Source organism: Aspergillus karnatakaensis (genome assembly GCF_047715665.1).
Source record: "Aspergillus karnatakaensis strain CBS 102800 unplaced genomic scaffold BJY04scaffold_44, whole genome shotgun sequence".
Lineage (NCBI taxonomy): Eukaryota > Fungi > Ascomycota > Eurotiomycetes > Eurotiales > Aspergillaceae > Aspergillus > Aspergillus karnatakaensis.
This window is the reverse complement of record NW_027395756.1, coordinates 40236-58505: the sequence shown is the minus strand read 5'-3', so window position 1 is coordinate 58505 and position 18270 is coordinate 40236. Positions and strand designations below refer to the sequence as shown.

The 18270-nt window shown below is 49.0% G+C and overlaps 6 protein-coding genes and 2 non-coding genes across 8 annotated transcripts; 5 read left to right on the top strand and 3 right to left on the bottom strand.

The window, feature by feature from the left end:
* Positions 1 to 138: 138 nt before the first annotated feature.
* BJY04DRAFT_195169 (GLTP domain-containing protein) lies at positions 139 to 1127 on the top strand. The gene is made up of 4 exons (XM_073712175.1): positions 139 to 370; positions 424 to 482; positions 533 to 651; positions 710 to 1127. The coding sequence occupies exons 1-4, from the start codon at positions 226 to 228 to the stop codon at positions 1002 to 1004; spliced, it is 618 nt and encodes a 205-aa protein (XP_073568430.1). The 5' UTR covers positions 139 to 225; the 3' UTR covers positions 1005 to 1127.
* A 663-nt stretch (positions 1128 to 1790) lies between these two features.
* On the bottom strand, positions 1791 to 3868 carry BJY04DRAFT_195166 (putative integral membrane protein). Its single transcript, XM_073712174.1, has 4 exons — positions 3445 to 3868; positions 3268 to 3387; positions 2760 to 3210; positions 1791 to 2701 (listed from the first exon to the last, which is right to left on the bottom strand). Exons 1-4 carry the CDS (start codon positions 3595 to 3597, stop codon positions 2328 to 2330), a joined length of 1098 nt encoding a protein of 365 aa, XP_073568429.1. The 5' UTR covers positions 3598 to 3868; the 3' UTR covers positions 1791 to 2327.
* A 2840-nt stretch (positions 3869 to 6708) lies between these two features.
* BJY04DRAFT_220898 (uncharacterized protein) lies at positions 6709 to 7503 on the top strand (the record flags this gene model as incomplete). The annotated part of the gene is made up of 1 exon (XM_073717001.1): positions 6709 to 7503. The coding sequence occupies one exon, from the start codon at positions 6709 to 6711 to the stop codon at positions 7501 to 7503; it is 795 nt and encodes a 264-aa protein (XP_073568428.1).
* Positions 7504 to 7531: 28 nt separating this feature from the next.
* On the bottom strand, positions 7532 to 9342 carry BJY04DRAFT_107869 (uncharacterized protein). Its single transcript, XM_073708077.1, has one exon. The coding sequence runs from the start codon at positions 8925 to 8927 to the stop codon at positions 7560 to 7562; it is 1368 nt and encodes a 455-aa protein (XP_073568427.1). The 5' UTR covers positions 8928 to 9342; the 3' UTR covers positions 7532 to 7559.
* Position 9343: 1 nt separating this feature from the next.
* Positions 9344 to 11415, top strand: BJY04DRAFT_107895 (uncharacterized protein). The gene is made up of 3 exons (XM_073708078.1): positions 9344 to 10065; positions 10133 to 10724; positions 10774 to 11415. Exons 1-3 carry the CDS (start codon positions 9658 to 9660, stop codon positions 11178 to 11180), a joined length of 1407 nt encoding a protein of 468 aa, XP_073568426.1. The 5' UTR covers positions 9344 to 9657; the 3' UTR covers positions 11181 to 11415.
* Positions 11416 to 14053: 2638 nt separating this feature from the next.
* Positions 14054 to 15376, top strand: BJY04DRAFT_107900 (uncharacterized protein). Its single transcript, XM_073708079.1, has 2 exons — positions 14054 to 14699; positions 14772 to 15376. The coding sequence occupies exons 1-2, from the start codon at positions 14143 to 14145 to the stop codon at positions 15160 to 15162; spliced, it is 948 nt and encodes a 315-aa protein (XP_073568425.1). The 5' UTR covers positions 14054 to 14142; the 3' UTR covers positions 15163 to 15376.
* Positions 15377 to 17045: 1669 nt separating this feature from the next.
* On the bottom strand, positions 17046 to 17131 carry BJY04DRAFT_t121. Its single transcript has one exon. It is a non-coding gene; the product is annotated as a tRNA-Glu (tRNA).
* A 975-nt stretch (positions 17132 to 18106) lies between these two features.
* On the top strand, positions 18107 to 18179 carry BJY04DRAFT_t124. The gene has a single exon. It is a non-coding gene; the product is annotated as a tRNA-Lys (tRNA).
* The last annotated feature ends 91 nt before the right edge of the window (positions 18180 to 18270 follow it).

The window sequence follows — 18270 nt, the reverse complement described above, 5'->3', positions numbered from 1 at the left end:
ATGGAGCTTGAAGAAATGATGTCACCGATCTGTGATCAGGAGGTGTTTGTTCTGTATGGATGTTTGGCTCGTTTGCACTGTGGAGCCCCGCCAATTGGCTTCATGCTTGCGTGTCCTGCGACTGGCCTAGTGGCGGTGAAGCTGTAGGCTGTTGCTTGAGCTCCCCTCTGCTCTTCTCCATCTCTCTTCTCTCTTTAAAGCTGCAACTTGATAACTTGATTCAATATGTCTGCTGCGATCCCCGCCGACGGCACCTGGTTCGACACGCTCAAGCGGTCGTTCGCCGATGTTCCCGTTGATGCCGCCAATGACAACGGCATCGCTACCGGAGAGTTTCTTGAAGCTGCGGAATCTCTTACCTCTCTCTTTGGTACATCTCCAATTATGAGGAGTCTGATTGACAGGTGCTGATCCATGTCATAGATCTCCTCGGCTCCGCCGCATTCTCTCCCGTTAAAAGTGACCTGACAGGCAACATCAAAGTCCGAATATCCCCGCATTCTACGGCTCTCCCGTCCTAACAGCTATACAGAAAGTCAGAGATAGGCAGCTGGCTGCCCCTGGCGAATCCCAGACTCTCCAGTCCCTCTCGCTCAATGAGTTGAAGACGAAGAAGCACGTTGCCTCGGAGGGCCTGCTCTGGCTCGTTAGGTTCGTACCAACAACTCTAACAATGGAAATGCAATCCGCTAATCTTATCATTCGCCAGGGGCCTCGATTTCACCGCCCAGTCTCTCCGTCACAACATCGACAATGCCTCGAAAGAGCTGTCTGATTCATTCCGTGACGCTTACGGCAAGACCCTCAAGCCCCACCACTCTTTCATCATCAAGCCCATCTTCTCCGCCGCTATGTCTGCCACACCCTACAGAAAGACATTCTACGAGAAGCTTGGTAGTGATACCGAGAAGGTCAAGGCTGCTCTGGAGCGCGAGGTGGCAGCTCTCGAGCAAAGAGTGGCCATCCTCAAGGAATTCCAAGGGCGCAAGGAGGCTAAGTGGTGATTTATTTTCGTGCCATATAAGGACAATATGTTTAGATCTGTATATATGCCCTTGGACCATTCGATTGCATAGCTCGATCAATTATACCAAGCAGTTGCCGCAACCAGAGATAGAATCTCACCTGCATCATTTTACACAAGTATATAACTTGCTAAGCTTTTAGTGTGCCTGCTTCGTCTTAGTGGGTCGACATCTAGAAGTAAGGTTTGGGGGCCGCAATCCCAATGTCGACTTCTATAGCTATAGTTCAGCTTCAGACACTCTGCCCGTGGAGTCAGACAATACATGTTTGCTGTCCGTGTCATCTATAGTCAGATTCATCCTGTGTCTACTCTCATACAACTAAAGAGCCGAGCTGTGCGCTAACACGTCAGAGCAATCCATACGAGCAGTAGACTCTTCTACTTCAACGAGATCCTCGTTTCCTCCTGTGTGTTCTTTGTACTCACAATGAAACACAATAGTTTTACCCCCACAACGAGGTTCGACATGTGGGCATTCACGATGGTCATTCTACCACCACCCTAGAATAGTGTTAGTATATAGAGCAGTACTGACTGGCTTACAAAATCGAGTATTTTTAAAGCATTCCCTCAGATATTAGACCATGCTGTTCTGTTTCCTCCTTGAGTGCGGCCAAGTCTGCCTCCTGTTTCCTTAAAGATATGTTGTTCTGCATAGCTGGAACTGCGTCGATAGGAATTGTTTTGATAGGATCATTGTCGACCGTGGTCGACCGGTCATCACCTAGTCATGTCATGGATTAAAAGAATTAGGTAACATTAGCCCAATTCCCTCAACAGGTCATCTTGTACTACATTGACAGAGAACATATAGTTGATCCCTTCTGGTTTGCAAACGGTTAAAGGCTCAAAGCAAACTATCCCAGAACACAAGATTTCAGAGCTGAGATCGCGAGGAAAGAAGAGAGAAGGACTTTCTTCAGCTCGAAGAGGAAGAGTATTGAAGCAGGGAAGGACTTCCTTTTTTAGAAAAAAAAACAAAAAAACGCTCAAGGAGTGGTAGCTTCTTGGGTGAGAAGAGAAAAGAGGGTATTCAGATAAGGTGGAGAGGTTGAAATACTTTGAGTCCGTGTGTTCTGGTGCGATATCAACATGAAACTGACAGCATCTTTCTTTCACTGTTTTACTATACAGTGTCAATGTCAAACAAGCAATGACTTCAACACCTTAGGTGCGAGTTTACCCCATGCCTGCTCATAATACTAGTGTTATTCTGGTGACCCGCGTCGCCGGGGTTTATTGTCAAAGGCAATCTTCTGAAGCAAAACATTCAATTGGTGGCATAGCTACTCTATTCTATTCAAGCCTCATTGGTAGTCACGAGGAATGATTTTTGCACATTAACCCCAGCAAGCGAGCTCTGTTGTTTTGGATTGAGATCTTCCTGGCTACTATTCGGGCTCCCACGGGAGGTCTGAACAGTTGTAATAACCCCATGGCTGTTTTGAGTGCCAATATCGGGTCGCCAGTACCTGTCTGTTGACGGCCCATGTCGGTGATGATACCCTCCATTCATGCTAGACAGAGGCATGCTTCCGGTTGGCTTGCTTTTCGAACGATCGTATCCGGTACCGCGAAACCAACGGAATAACGGGCGCAGAGTCACCAGACTTCCTGCGGTTATACCGAGACCGGCCTCGATATTTGACCAAATTGATATGTTGGTGGTGGCATCTGAGAGTTTGTACATGTCAGTATCTGCAGTCTAGAGATAATCGATCCTATGTCTTACAGAGGAACTCCGCATCTTTGTAGTGATGCAGGTATGGAATGCGGACGATAACGGCTGCGCTAGCAATACATCCCATTGATAGAATACCCGCAAGCGCTAGCTTAGTCCTCTTGTCCATATTCAGCTTCCATACTAGCGCAATGGGAAGGAGGCCGAGAATAAAGTCGCAGATGGTTGCTGTCACACTGTAGAGGTAGGCGACGTCGAGGATGTAGTCAATATCCAAACAGGTCCCAGTCGAAGTAAAACGGTGCCAAAAGTGATCCACAGGGCTGCATTGCAGGGTGAGCATGAACCAGAACACGAGGCCGATGACAATAGAGACAGCAATGACACCCCATAGAACTATCTTGTGTACCCGGGTGACAGTTAGACGAAGTAGTGCTAGAGCGATGGAGACTTTGGCTGCCAGACAAGTGAAGACGTATGTGGTCTGACCGAGCCACCACCACTATTGAGACGTGAGTAATAGCGCAAAGAGACAGCTGAAAGGGAGGGGGAGACTCACAAACAGCGCAGTCTCTATTTCAGTAACATAATCGGGTTTTGCTTCGAAATCGGCTATCTTCCGACCAAGCCCAAAACGAGCACCTATCAATCCGCACAGCGCAAACAGTATATTCAGCGCCTTGAAATCGTCAGCTCTGCGTCCATCTATCCCGTGTATAAGTCATGTTGTGCATACCATCGCCAGAACCATCAGACTATCATCCCATCCAAATGCCCTCACCAATCTCAAACGGACGAAACATCGTAGAGCGACTGAGATGAACGAGATAACCAGAAATACCAGGGTGACGACGAAGATGGACAGGCTGCGGCCCTCGAGTGGGAACATTTTCAATTCTCCAAAGATGACTATCCCGAGATAGCCGTATGGGCGGGTCACAACGGCATTGGCTCCGTAGGAGGAGCGTTTGAAAGCCTGATGTAACTCGGCTCGTGATGGTTTGATACAACAGGTGGTTTGAGGAAGGAGAGAGGGAGGAATGGGATAATATTATGGAGGTGACATTTTTCACACGAGGTACGATCGACCAGTGGCGATGGGACTGGGAGGCCATTGAACGGCTGGACCAGACTCTCAGTATGTAAGGCGCCACTGTCAGGTGGGGAGACTACAGTAACATGCGACAGCAGCGTCCCTGAGGCGGCGAGGCCTACATTGCCATAGTTAGCAAGATCAGCCATTCAGCGATGAGAAATATTCTAGCCAGAACTTAAAAGACGACTTGGCAAGGTGCGGGATGGAATCTTACTCTCAGGCCGCTGCCGCTCTGGTGTACATTTGCCTAGTTAGCACATGGGTCCGAGGCTCTCACTCGTGTACGTGTGGGCCTGGGTTGCGTCTAGCCAGCAATGACGAGGTTGGCGACGAATAATAAGCGAGGTGGACCTGGCTTCCATGACATAAACTGCATGATGACCCGATGGGGAGGTCTAATGCAGGCAAAGATGGCCGAGCGAGATAGGGCATGCACAAATTTAGACTGGCTTGGTGGAGGCGACATTCAAACTGGCTAGCGCCGGTCGTGTTTGGATATACTGCCGAAGAGTCTTTGAAGGATTATTGGAGAACGAGAAGCTGACCTTGGTGAAAACGTTGAGCTGGAAGCCTGAAGGTGAGTGGAACTCCGGTCTATGCCGCCGCGGAAACACCGCGTTCTGCAGCTTGTTTCATAAGAGCAACCGCGAGTTGTCTGTTGTTTTACCTCTATGGGGCCGAGAGTTTGCAAGAATGGCAGCATATCTACAGTAGAAAACCGGTGCGCCGTGCTCGACGCGAAGTTGACAAAGCACACGAGTTGAGAAATATCAGAATGTGCGGCTGAGAATCCTTTCCAGAAGGAGGTGAAACACGTTCAGCTTCCACGTTTTTCCAGGCTGACGGGTGACGGATCGATGTTTAACGAATCCCACGAGTTCCCTGGGTCATGAACGTTTGGAACAGTTGTGCCAAGATAGAGCTGGGGTTGGACACGTTCGCGAGCACTGATTTGACCAGGATTGATGCCCCTTTTCATGTGGCGTTTTCGACCAGGGTTACAGCTCGCAGCGGGCCTAAGCGAGGTTTTCTCAGTGCTCAGTAGTGCTCACACTCGCACATCCGCGATCCGGAGTATCAGGCTTCGAGGAATTGTCGGAGAAGATTTCCACATACTGGCGATACAAAGACGCCCAGACCGAAGCGAGAAACAAGATTCTCTGTGATGGAGAAATCTGGAGAGTTGAGATTACAATCGACGGCGACGATCGGCAATCAAGCGGGCCTGCGGTGGTTTCAGAATTCATAGGAGGTGAAAAGTGGAGTTGCGCTCGTGAACGCTGGGACTGCGATATTTTGATCAACAGGCGGAGTCCACCGATTCTTGACTGAGATATGAGAGTCAGAATTTCAGAAACCACCCGATGAAGGATTTAAACGCGGAATTTAGAGCTCAGGTTGACAGGCTGTCAGGCAGTGTTAGCTCGCAGTCGGGCGGCTTGGTTTTCTTGGGAGTGAAACGTGGGCGCGGGGATCTCTTAAGCGAAACTCAGAGCGACGATCTAGAGATGGAGAGATCCGCCATTTGCCGATACGAGAAAAGATCCTCCATGGAGAGGACTTTATGAAATTATGAGCCTCTTGCACGGCTTGAAGGAGGTAGAAGATTAAGGATGCAGTCTTATGCCCAACCGCCTCGTCTACTTGAGGTCAAATGCGTGTAGCTGCGCAATGGACATGGGATGTCGCATAAAAAACCAAAGAAAACCAGTTGCGCCGGTTAAGAGGACTTCCCGGCCAGAATTGTTAGCAAAATCTCCGTGCATGGCGAAGTCGATTGTTAGATCTTCAGCTTGCTGATGGCCCTTCAATCAATTTCCTTCACTACCATTTATTAGGTGATTTCAACAGGTGTTTCGAGGGAACTTTCGCAGTTGAAAGAGTAAGTTGCTATGTTGTCCAGGTGAGTGCCAGGCTAGAGTTTAAGCGTGAATCTCTATCTAAACTACTCAAAAGATAGGTACCTACAACCGGCGCCACACCTCTTTGGTCACTGCTAGGCGCAAGCAAAAGAAAGCAACAAAGCTTCATCTTGAGCGTGGTGCTATCTTCTCTCATCTCCAGGACGACACGGTGCATAGAATGCTCTTCAACAACAATAATGTCAGGATTTCTGGATCTCGAGAACAGGAGCAGCGAATACTCCAAGCGTCGCAAATAGCTGTTCTTTGAGAATGAAGATGGTTGAAACGTATTTTCTCTTTCGTGCGAGCCAGGCAACTTGGAAACTCTTAGTATTTTATGTGGAAATATTCTTAACACTTACCTCGACATCCCAACCAAGACGGCCGCACTGCCACCTTGTGGGTGGCATCAAAAGGTGACGACAAAGTTCTGGTCCGCATACTTGGGTTTGCTTATCATGATCAGGCCATGTGTGCTAGATAAGGATTGAGCTGGGGCTACGCCACTTGTCGAGGCTGTCAAACAATAGCATAGACGTCCCGAGTATTCAAAACAACAATGTGCAGCTTCTTGTTTCCCTGCCTTGGGTATCGACTGGGACTCTCGGCGATATCCATCTGAACACATTGGTAATACACAGTGTGGGTGGTGAGTGTGCGAGGATTGCAGGTTTGGTTGCCCAGCAAGAGGGATGGACAAACACTATCTAGATAGGTACTGTGACGGGAGAAATGAGCATGAGTCACTGATTGAGTCACTTGTAAGCAAAAGAAGGCGTGCTGCCTGAGGTTTTGAGTAGTTGTTATGGACGAATCAGGATCTCTCAAATTGAGGCTCATCAACAGTCATTGCCCAGAATGCTGAAGTAAAGCAGTCTGGGGGGCTTTGGGGGGACAAATACATACTACTTCCCTATACGGAAAAGGATGAGGCTGGCCCCGGACATCTTCGCAAGCCGTCAGTGTCAGCATCATCCACACCACCACTCAAACCATCAGCATGGAAGAAGAACGCCTGAGAACCTTTTACTTTGGAACCGATGCTATGTCTGTTTGCAGCACTGAATCCGAAACCATCCGCTTCTTTGAGAGTGATTCCGACACACTTTCAAACTACAGCCGCCCTCTAACCCCGCGTCGATCATCACTCCTCTCTCTCCCGTACGAAATCCGCTTTCTTATCTATCAACATGCCTTCTCACACTCTCCAAATTGGAACGAACTTATCCGCATCACCGTCGATCGAGACCATCAGTCGGGCCGTTCAAAAGTCCTCTTCAAGCCACCACGGCCTCAGATCAAGCTAAAGTACACTCGCGATCCACCACTACATCTTCCAGTCGCCCTCCTCACCACATGCCATCAGATATATCGCGAAGCTCTTCCGGTTCTTCTCTCCTGTGTCAATTTTGGCTTTTTATCAAACCCGACTTCCTTGACCTTCCTCCTTGATCGCTTCTCTGAGACGGCTAAAAAGAGCATACGGTACCTGCGGCTCTACCCCGCACCGCTCTATGTGGGTAACGGCCCTCTAGGCGAACAACTGTCGTGGTCTGTGCTTTGCGCCCAAGTTGCTCGTCTACCATCGTTAAAAAGGGTGAATGTCTTCTATAATCGGGTAGAGGATCTGAAATTGAATCCGGTGGAGCTACAGCGGTTGAAATATGGGAAGGGGCTTGCCTTGATCAATGCTCGGATCGAGCCAGAGTTTGAGTCTACCCCAGCTGAGGTGGAGAAGTGTCGCAGTCGGTTCTATGAAATCATAGCCCCTGCTACCAAGGCCGTCGAGGCATAAAATTGTGGGAAGTTTTATTATACTTCTGTATGGCGATGTCTATCACATATGGTGCTTTATACACGGACCTCCACTTCTCCTCGTCTAACCTTACCCCAATACTCGTCTTTAAGCCGGAAGACTGAAAAACCCCTGTCCAGCCACTCTTCAGCAACTTCTGGCAACTCATACGCATCAGTTCCGTCAGCTGGAGAGCCCGCTAGGTCACGCAGGAAATTCATATGTTCTTTCTGCTCTCCTGTGACATCGTGGAATTTATAACTGTCACCCTTGGCCTCCAACAGTTCAGCTTCCCACTTCTCTTGCTCCTCTTTGCAGGGAAGGTCTTCCCCACGCCCGGCATAATACCGGGCCACCGCCACAGCTTCGTACTCCATCATTCGGAAGAGCAGGGGCGCTCTAACAAGGCCAATAAGGGCTAAAGACGGGTCTCCAATTTTGAAAACATGCTGGTACACTCCGGGTAGCCTGTCGGCACTGATAATTGGCTCTGGAAGTAAGAATGGAAACGAGAATCGATATCCGGTCGCGAAAATGACCTTGTCGATGTCTTCCAGCTGCGAGCCATCAATGAATGTGACTCGGACATTTGAGCCGCTCTGTCCTTGAATCTTGCTGATTGCCGGCTTGACTTCAACATTTGGCAGGTGCCAAATTTGGGTGATAAACGGACTGTGGGAGCTCTGCGAGACATACAACGGACCTCGCACCAGCGTGTATATATCACCAACCACGTCCCCAGCAGAAAAGCTCCCTCCGAGGACTAACACCTTCTTGTCGGTATAGTCTTCGGACCTCCGAAAGGCGTTCACGTGTTCTAGAGCCTCGGGATGTGACTCGACTGTCTCTTTTAGTCCGGGAATACTCGGAATGTATGGCATGTTATATTGGCCAGTGGCGACAACAACAGCGTCGAACTCCTCCTGCCACTGTGAGTCGCTAACTGAGTCGCCTTCGATCTCCGGTCGACGCAGAGTTAGCCTCCATTTGCCGCTGGCAGTCTTCTCCATAAAAACAACCGTGCTGTTGAAGGAGATGTACTCGCGATACTTCTTAACCAAGTCAAGAAGATACTGTGCGATAACATAGTAAGGACGCGTAGCGTTCTTAGCCCCATACCGATGCGTCGATATCGGAGAGTTGCCTTCTGGGAGCGGTGTATGCGTGAAAGACATGAGTTCTGCGGGAACATTCGTATCTAGCCAGCTGTACATGGCTGTTTGTATAGTGCCTTCCAAGACCGACGAGTATGTCCCCGGAAACTTCTGGGGCCTCGCGTCATAGTTCCATGTCCCACCCGGTCTATCCCTTCTCTCGAATGCTCGGATTTTTTCAAATGTGTTCTCTTCGTGAAGCGCTTTTAGGGCTGAGATTCCCGCCGGGCCGGTGCCGATCACGGCGACGGTGGAATAGCGTGGAGGCATTTCTTTTGGCTAGAGATTCAAAACCTTGTCTCTTTTCTCCCAGTGTAATCCTATGGGCTGTTAAGTACCCTCGTGAGGGGAACAAGTTCATCTATGTAGCATGATGGTGATATGGGGTCTGATGATGCCATCTCGGCCCAAAATCACGTCGGAGACTAATTTCTGCGTGTTGGCATTCGCAGCTCAGTTCGGGTTTCGGAGAGCGACCAAGTCGGCTTTATTGATCCATCGTTGGTACTCGGCGGCAGGTCATGATTGTGCTCTTATCTTTTTTTTTACCACTTTCAGTTGAGGGGAATGCCAGCCATCCGTGGGTCATTGCCACAGACTCATCGCTTTGGACTTTGAGTGCTTGCCATACATCAGCCTTAAAGCGCAGTTCAAAGGCCTCCCTCTAGTTCCACGTTCTTCCCAATCTTCTCTTCAATTTTGATCTAGATATACAAGGGAGATCCTAGTAGGTACTCCGTAGTGGCTACTACCTACCTGGTATAGTACCCCCAACAGCCAATCAGAGAGCTTAAACTCTGTGGCGGTGCCGTGGCTAAAAAGGGGCTAGATCCATCTCGACGCCTCAGGCCGAGTGATATCATCGCCCATCGTCATCAATGATCAGGCGCTAAAACAATCAAGACTATATGAGCCAACATTTATCTTCTTGAACTTATCTGACTTCATACTGCTAGCATCTTAATCTGGAGTAATAAGATAGCAGCCAAACCACACCGAAATGCAACAACTCAATAACCTCTGGCGGAGCGCCACAACAAAACAACCGCCATCATCCACCCAATCGAAGCGCAAATCTCAAGATCCTGTTCTCACAGCTGAAGATGAAGCCTTTCTTCAGGCAGTCGCATCTGAGACTCCATTGCCCGAAGATTCGGCACAGACTGGAGAAAATCAGCCGACGTCATCCTCCCAGCCCGGGGCGCCTATCTCGCCGGTCGAGGAGTTCGGGAGGGAACTGGGTGAGCAGGAGAGGAAGAAATCCATTACATCGGGGGAGGTCCTGAGCCCTGTGGATACAAACAAGAGTAAGAGGAAGGGGAAGGGAAAAGAGGTTGAAGTGAAGGGTGGAAGGTCAGCCAGTCCAGAGAAGAAACGGAGGCCGTGGAGTATATTTGGGAAGAAGAAGGTATATCACTATCGAGCTACTCTGCATCCACCTTTTAAGATGGACATCTAACACTGTCTCTCTCTAGGAGCCACAGGCACCCCCAGCGACTAACACAGTACCGACCACAGATATACCAGCCGAAGACAAAGAGGGGAAGGAGCTCCAACAGGAGAATGAGGATATGACGGAGATCTTGGACAAACTGAATCTTGCGGCGGAAAACAACCGTGTCTTTTCGATCTCGGAGGAAACTCAGGAATTGCTTAAGAAATTCAAACTCATTTTCAAGGACTTAATCACCGGCGTCCCAACGGCATACCATGATCTTGAGATGCTACTCACAAATGGCAACCGCCAGCTGCAAGATACATATACGAATCTCCCAAGCTTCCTTCAGAAACTCATCGAGAAGCTTCCCGAGCGATGGACTGAGACTCTGGCTCCTGAAATGCTCGCTGTTGCAGCAGAGAGGGCGAGTCGTAGTGGTATCAATGTTGACAATGTCGGCAAGGCAGCCGCTGCAGCAAATAAAATGGGCCTCCAAGTACCCAGTCTGAAGGAGTTGGTGGGGAAACCTGCTGCCATTGCGGGAATGTTCCGATCCATCGTGGCCTTCCTTAGGGCCCGGTTCCCGGCTGTATTGGGGGTGAACGTGCTTTGGTCGTTGGCTTTGTTCAGTACGTCTACCATTCTCATATTTGTTGATCTAAGGCTAACGACTACCAGTCCTTCTCTTCGTCCTCTGGTACTGCCACAAGCGCGGGCGCGAAGTCCGCCTCGAAAACGAGCGTCTCGTCACTGATGAAGAGATCGAGAAGCTAAACGAAGAATCTGCCGACACAAATGAAGCACAAATTCGAAGCACGGAGACGCTCACTACAACTGCTGCACGGGGAGCCTCCCTCACTGAGATCCGCGAGGGTATCAAAGAAGCACAGAAGGCCCGAGCAAACCAAGCTACCGCCACAGAGGCCACAGAGCAAGCGCAGAAGCAGCCGGTCGAAGAAGAACGACCTAGGGGTGTTGAGAATGAACCAATCAAGCCAACGAGGTCGAAATCAATTCTGTCCATTTTCGGCAGATCCGCGAGTACGAGTTCGACACCGAAGGTTGAGCCGTATCCGGGGACATGATTTATGGATTATGACATATATTCACGATGTTTTGAGATATAATACCTTTTCGGTTTGGCAATGGTTTTGCTATATGCTTCACAGAGATACTGATCACTTAGTACTTACCCTAGTGCAATTTATTCAAAAACCAGATAGCTCGAGGCTGTGTTGCCAACGGTCGTAGGTCTTTACATCAGAAATAGCCTCCATCTGCCCTTAAGCGAACGTCTTCGTTGGCAGACTCGAATTTATTGTCCTCAGCAGTGAATAAGTGACTCTTGATTGTATTCGAACCGTCGAGTTGCTGCATGGTACTTGTACCAATTATCTTCGTCGATAAAGCGGCGGTACGAGCGTCTCTTCGTTCAGCTGTATTGTTCTTGCAAGAGCAATTGTGTGATTAGCAAAGTTACAACCCAATCAGATTTCTTTTCAAGGACTCCGGAAGTTGCGTGCCTTGTCTAGACTGCAAGGGAAGCTGCCCGGTATGTTAGAATGCGGTGACCACTGGCATATATATCATAGGTATCGACCTCAGCATCACAACACATTCAGCCTTTGTCGTTCTCCAGAGTTGGTGCTTCCTGGCTATACTACCTTACTGTTTTCCATTATCTGCCTGATTACTTCTATTCTATTCTGCGAATGATCCCCGAGAGCCAAAAATGACACCAGCGCAAGCGATTGAAAGCTTTAATTGCTGTACGTGCTTGACATTTCCTAATCCTGAATTGACGGCTAATACCTTCTTACCTAGGCTCAAGTCTCGTCTCGATACCCTCTAACTCATTCCTATATCCCTTAGTGATACCAGCGTCTTCAGTTACCCGCCGGGTCACCCTGCTGCTGAGTGCCCCGATCGTCCACCTGACGTCTGCCGCAACTGCAAAGAAGAAGGTAAGTCCCTCCACAGTTTTAATCTATGCCAGATCTAACATGTCTAGAACAGGGCACTGAACAGGACACAGAACAGTCGACTGTGAGCAGAACAAGATGTTTAACCCTAACGCGGTCCCGATAAGCTTCCTGAGGAGGCATGAGATGTTAGCCAGAGATAACGGCAAAGAAGAGTTCATGCGCATCGCCATAGAATGTGGTCGGTATGAGCTGTTAAGCTTCCTAAGGAGGCATGAGCTGCTCTTAAGCAGGCTAGTGATGACCGAGACCTCAAGGATTGTCGTGAGGTAATATTATATTACTTCCAACTTCCACTTAATCTTGTCTTTCCTAGCAGATTGCTAACATTTGTCTTTATAACTATAACAGTCGACTGTGAGCAGAACAGGAAGTTCAACTTTAACACGGTCACCGACAATCTTTCTGAGGAGGCATTAACATCGCCCTGGGCACGAAGAATAAGGCTCTGTGGTTCGTTAGATTACTGTCCACCAAGCACAAGGCACCCATTGCCTCGGTTTACAAATGGCCGCGCCTCTTCATGGATGGCACGAGCTCGTTCGATAGGGTTGCATTGGTGTGGCGGGTGACAAAGGTTTTAAGGCCCTTGGAGCAAGAGTGCTTCGAGCGAGGGTCACAACGCGCTTGGATTGTGGAGAAAAAGTAAGCTTCATGAGGAGGCATGAGCTGCTCTTAAGCAGGCTAGTGATAACCGAGACATCGAGGATTTTCGTGAGGTAACATTACTTCCAACTTCCGCTTACTCTTGTCTTTCCAAGCATATTGCTGACGTTTGTTCTCATAGCGAAGGGCCCCAAGGGTTCCGCTGGCATGGTAAGTTTATACCGAATTACAAGCGGCCGCGTATACGAGCAGATTATAATACAGCCTGTTGGGTTCTGGAAACGAAATACGACAGGAAGGCCTTTCCCCACCGATGAGGTCAGAGTCTTGTCGGTATAGGCATATCTGGGTTATACTACGCGCGATTGCAGGCAGGAATGGACTGGCGTCAAGAAGATCTATTCTATGAAATTCCATAGCATTGGCCACCCTGCTCGCATATATACTCAACCTCTCTTGATCAGAATGGCTGTTGTAATTGTGGTAAGTCCACTCTCTCCAAATGCCGAGTACCTTGTTAACGATTATGTATTCCATATAGTCAAGCCTCTATCTAGCCTAAACATCGGAATACGGATAATAAGAGCTGGCTTATATAACTTGCCGTGCTCTCCAGCAGGGACTTTGTTGAGGTACTGCATTGCTACTTCCACCTGACCTCGGAACAGGACTTCGAGGTGCCTTCCTATTTCGTCAACCTGGGTTGTGCACCCCATCTTCATCATCTCTCACTCAGTTCCTCTACTTTCTCTGTCCATCAATCACCATCCGCATCTGTTCCATATTCCATTTGTTTTGAACTTGCTCACTTTGTCATTCGTTCACTGCTGGGTGTTGATGCAACGAGCCCTTATTCCATCAAACCAAGGCCTCTTGCAGCAACACAAAACTGTAAGTGGGAAGGGGCATGATCTTCAGCAGGCTCGATACTTGCTAACATGAGTATCTCTAGGCCAATGTCGCCTTATAGGTCCTTCGGTCCGCTACGAAGAGCGAAGTACGGCGTCGTCAACCACGAGCCAGCCAGTGGGTGAGCAATGTTTCCATCTTGACAAGCTCAATATTTGCTAACTTTGAGTTTTTCTAGACCACCGTCGGTTTCTGGCTTTTGGCAATCCGTGGCGAAGATGGCCCCTCGGGACAATCACCTCAGGGGACTCGGCCCCGCTCCTGGAATAGTAGGATATAACTCGGACGAGGATGAGAATCTCGTTTCGTCTGAAGATGATGATGAAGAGATCTTTGACCACACTGCTGTCACACATCAGTTTGTTGAGCATGCCAGAGAATTGCGGGAGCAGTCCAAGAGAGGGGGGCGCAACTTCACTGCCGCGAACGGTGCCCCAGGTACAATCAAGAGCACGCAGCTGTTAGAGCGATGGTGGAACGTTTGGTGGGTAGTAGTAATGGGGAAAACGTAAGTCCCTTTCCTCAATGACAGAGTTGGATTTGTATCAATATGTGTTCAAATGTGATTACTTGCCCGACCATCATAGACGTTTGTCGCTACGTCCGTAGCCTCGCCAAGGTCGCCAAGCCCAATTGTGAAGGTAAAGTCATGCCCAATTCTTCAACGATTGGTCGCTACACGAAGAGAACACTCTCCATACTCAGTTTCAATTCTCCTGATGAGTTCATTGTCACCGATGCTCATATGACTCGGCTTCGCAAAACCATCAAAGACCTTGCGACAAAAGGAAAAGTGACGAAAGGCCGTTGGTTCCCGCACCAGCGCGCAGGGTTCTATATTGTGCGGCAGATCCTGAGGGTCTGGTTCGTGGACCATCGCAATCACGGTACAACCAGTTGGGACAAGACCATATCCATTGCATTGGGCCTTGCCCTTCAGTATGCGCTTGGTTGCCGATCTGGGGAGCTTGCTCGGAGCAATGGATACACTGGCACAGAGTACCTTGCATGGGGGGATATTGAACTAACCCTGAAGGTGACCGACCGTCCAGCATCCGTCCAGGATTTTGTCCTGCGCTATCTCGCTAGAGCATTGAAGGATCAAAAGTAAGCTTACTCGCTCGCCTCTCTCTCTTTCTCTCTGGGTGCCATATACATGTGCTAACTGACTGGTCTTAGGGACAAGATGAACCACAATCATGATCCCTTCCTCGCAGCATTCCCTTACCGGGTCGACAATCTTACTTGCCCGGTTGAACTTGCCCTAGCGCTAGCTCTAAGGACTGGTCAGGCGCCTGGTAATTCTGTCGACGAGGTCCTCCGCAACACCGCTAAGCGACCCGATCACACTGTGCAGTGGAAGAATCCTGATCTCCCAGTTCTGTGCGCTTTCAAGACACATGGGGATTACTCGTTTGATTCCACTCAGCCAGCCTCGGTAACAAGCCAAATCAGACGGATGAAGCAGCTTGTAGGCACTGCTAGACTTCGCATCCGGGTTACTCCTCGGCATCTAGAAGAGGTGCTTTACAGGATCTGTCTCATCTCCCAGCCCAACCTACCGGCATAAACGAGGATGCAGCAGCTTTGTTGGCAGGTCATGGCACTGATGCAGACAGCTTGAGCGCAGCGATTGTGACTTTATGCTTCAGGGGGTATTTCGTTTGGATGCCCTCGTAGAACGCCCAAAGGAGGCCACCAGCTTACCCACACCGCTATTATGGCTCCTCCCTGGCCATCAGCAAATACCATTTGCGCTCGCAAAGCTGTTGGCGAAGCTTGAGCGTGTACGAGGCTTGGTACAGAGAATGCGGGTGTTACTCGAGGAAATATCGGTGACACAGAGACGGACCTAATCACACCACGCACAGTGAAGCCTTATGTTAGCAAACGAGCTATCAAGGTACCCGAAGTTGCATCGGTCTCCATGAGCCCGTCGTCGGTGAAGCCTGGTTACGGATTTATCTCGATTGTTCAGCAAAACGACACAACAGCTGATGAGCCTGTTTGATGAGGCGATTGAGCAGATTGAGCAGATTGAGCAGCTCATCGTCCGGAGCTTTGACGAAACTGTTGAGAATAATGATCCACTGGTCGGTGATGCTTTGGATGAACTCGATCCCGATTATGTCGACAACCAAACGACCGACTGTCCAGTTGCTCTCGTGGATGCTCTCATGGAGTTCCTCAGGAATGTTGATGATATTCTTAACCAGGACTTCGATGGCTTTGTTCGATTTCTCTCGCAGATCAACGCTGTGAAGATTGATTCCGGGAACACCTCTAGGCTCGACAGGGCGCCCGCTTTAAACGGAAACAGGAAACAGCCGGGCTAAACCGCAGCCATCCCAATTTATATGCGGACATTGTGATGATTTCTCCACGCCGCCTACCGCAAAGTTCAACAATCACCTCGCCGGCTGTATGCCCACTGCCGCAAGTCTTCATAAAGGTAAAGGAGAGTTCATGCCAGGGTTATCGCTGCTTAGAATTGACACTAACAATGTTGTAGGCAAGACAGGTAATACCGCGAAGACAGGCAGCAAGAGAAAACGCAACTAGCTTTGCAATGCTCTCCTTGTGGTGAAGCTTCCTTTGCCCTGGTGTCACTTCATGGAGCTCCTGGGGCCGCAATTATCATTGTTATTTGTCTCGATCTGACTTGATCGTTTTACATTCCATTTTTCATGGCCGCACTCCTTTTGCGAATCACTACGTCATTGTGGGATTCCTGCATGGTTGTAATGACCATATTCGATGTCTGTTTGTTCCTTTCGGTTCGAATGTTCTGTCCGAGTACTCGGTCTGCGCGTGGCTTCCTTCTATCGGAATAGCCTACGGCTCACCATCCTGTCAGACGTCAATGTGAGCACTGTATCTTATACTCATGTACTGGCACACTCTGCTGAAATTGTCTCTCCTTTACGAATGCCTAATGCCGTTGCTCACTTTAAGTTCTCTGATGTCTCAATAATACTAAGAAAGGGGAAATTGAAGCGCCTGGCTACCACCACGTTCACGAGTCTGTGCCTCCCTGAAGATGGAGTGATCGCCAGCTAAAGACTATGGATCCTTCCTCGAGTCCGTCTATAGTTTAATATTACTCGGTGCCGGGAGGCAGGGGCGAGCCCAGCTCAGAGGAGCCATGGGCTCCCTTCGGGCCGTCAGCAGGGAGCGGGAGGGCGAGCTCGTTAGAAGTTAGTCTTGTGATTCTCCTTGAATAATAGTCTATTGATTTATATTATTTAATTGTTTCTATGTAACCTTACAGGTCTGCTGCGAGTATTTTATCAGTACCCCGGACGGGAACCGGGACGTGGCGAAAACAGCAAGTGCGGCCACCACTCCTTCCTTTTCTGCTGTGGTATACACCACTCTAATCAATCTATATCGTGCATCAAAAAATGCTTCATATAGACGCCCCCTTCAGCACAAGGCGAAGCAAAAAGCGAATTCCGATACGGGGAATCGAACCCCGAGCCGCTGCGTACAATGACGTCATTGAAAAGCAGCAATGTTAGCCGTTACACCATATCGGACGGTTGTTGAAGGAGTTTTTTGTTTTTTAATCTATATTCCATAGCCACTTGAAGCTACCACTGAGGGTATCCATCTTATGTTCTCGATAGGGTATGATGGGCCTTGGCTACCTAGGGTAGGCATATTTGGGAGCTCCTGTTCATCTCTTATAGGCTGTAAATTGCTTGAGCCGTACCAACAGCTATGTATTCCATGTATCTGGCTTGTGGCTCCAAGCCCTAAGACCGTAACTTGCAGCACCTCTTCCATGCCACCATGGTCGGTCTCTGGGTAGCATGATATTATATCGTGCATCATAAAGAGAGCAGCGGGCATTACTTTCGAAGACTTGTACATGCTTGGCTGTATACTGACTGGGCTGTCTGACACTATCTCTCGGCCCATGCTGGGTTATAGCAGCAACGGGATATCCTGCTTCTACTTGGCCCGGCACGTACAAACAGTTGTCGAATATCTGTAAGAAACGACGTGCTGGCTATCGACACTACTGGCACAGGTTCTAATTGCTCAATCGATGTGTTTAGGCTGATCTAGTGGTTCACGTTGGACCCGCGATTCTTGTCATTCCATCGAGACTCCTAGCCATTTATATACCGTACGTCGTAGCGCGATAGAAAGAACGAATTGATACCAACCCTACTTAATTATGTCGTGACTCTACGTTTTGACGTTTCTCAGTACCATGTGCCCTGTAAGGACCTCTAGTTTGTGCAATATGGGCTTGGCTCGGATATATATTTTTTTGGCTTCCAGCATCCAGGACCACAGCGGTGGCGTGTCGGTCGGCGGAACATGCGGAAAGCAAAGAAAATTTAAACTTACTTTTTAATGGCCAACAAGAACAATCTCAATAAGAGGCCTCAACATGAAATCATCACAAGACCCAAGATATAGATGGGCGTTTTTCTTTTTTCTTTATCTAGCCAGTGATTTTTGAATATAAGCTTAACTATGACAGCGTCATATATCAACAAGCCCGGCTAGCTCAATCGGCAGAGCGTGAGACTCTTAATCTCAAGGTTGCGGGTTCAACCCCCGCGTTGGGCTTTGATTTTTTTTCCTTATCGACATCGTCAGCCCAACCCATGAGTATGTTTTTTTGCTCCGTGATCTGCACTGCTGGAACATACGCGATGAC

Coding starts and splice junctions, on each gene's coding strand:
- BJY04DRAFT_195169 (XM_073712175.1), top strand. CDS start 226: ATGTCTGCTGCGATCCCCGCCGACGGCACCTGGTTCGACACGCTCAAG. Junction 371..423: donor ATCTCTTACCTCTCTCTTTG/GTACATCTCCAA, acceptor TCCATGTCATAG/ATCTCCTCGGCTCCGCCGCA. Junction 652..709: donor GGCCTGCTCTGGCTCGTTAG/GTTCGTACCAAC, acceptor ATCATTCGCCAG/GGGCCTCGATTTCACCGCCC.
- BJY04DRAFT_195166 (XM_073712174.1), bottom strand. CDS start 3,597: ATGTTCCCACTCGAGGGCCGCAGCCTGTCCATCTTCGTCGTCACCCTG. Junction 3,388..3,444: donor GTCTGATGGTTCTGGCGATG/GTATGCACAACA, acceptor GACGATTTCAAG/GCGCTGAATATACTGTTTGC. Junction 3,211..3,267: donor AAATAGAGACTGCGCTGTTT/GTGAGTCTCCCC, acceptor ACGTCTCAATAG/TGGTGGTGGCTCGGTCAGAC.
- BJY04DRAFT_107869 (XM_073708077.1), bottom strand. CDS start 8,927: ATGCCTCCACGCTATTCCACCGTCGCCGTGATCGGCACCGGCCCGGCG.
- BJY04DRAFT_107895 (XM_073708078.1), top strand. CDS start 9,658: ATGCAACAACTCAATAACCTCTGGCGGAGCGCCACAACAAAACAACCG. Junction 10,066..10,132: donor GTATATTTGGGAAGAAGAAG/GTATATCACTAT, acceptor GTCTCTCTCTAG/GAGCCACAGGCACCCCCAGC. Junction 10,725..10,773: donor TTGGTCGTTGGCTTTGTTCA/GTACGTCTACCA, acceptor AACGACTACCAG/TCCTTCTCTTCGTCCTCTGG.
- BJY04DRAFT_107900 (XM_073708079.1), top strand. CDS start 14,143: ATGTGTTCAAATGTGATTACTTGCCCGACCATCATAGACGTTTGTCGC. Junction 14,700..14,771: donor AGAGCATTGAAGGATCAAAA/GTAAGCTTACTC, acceptor GACTGGTCTTAG/GGACAAGATGAACCACAATC.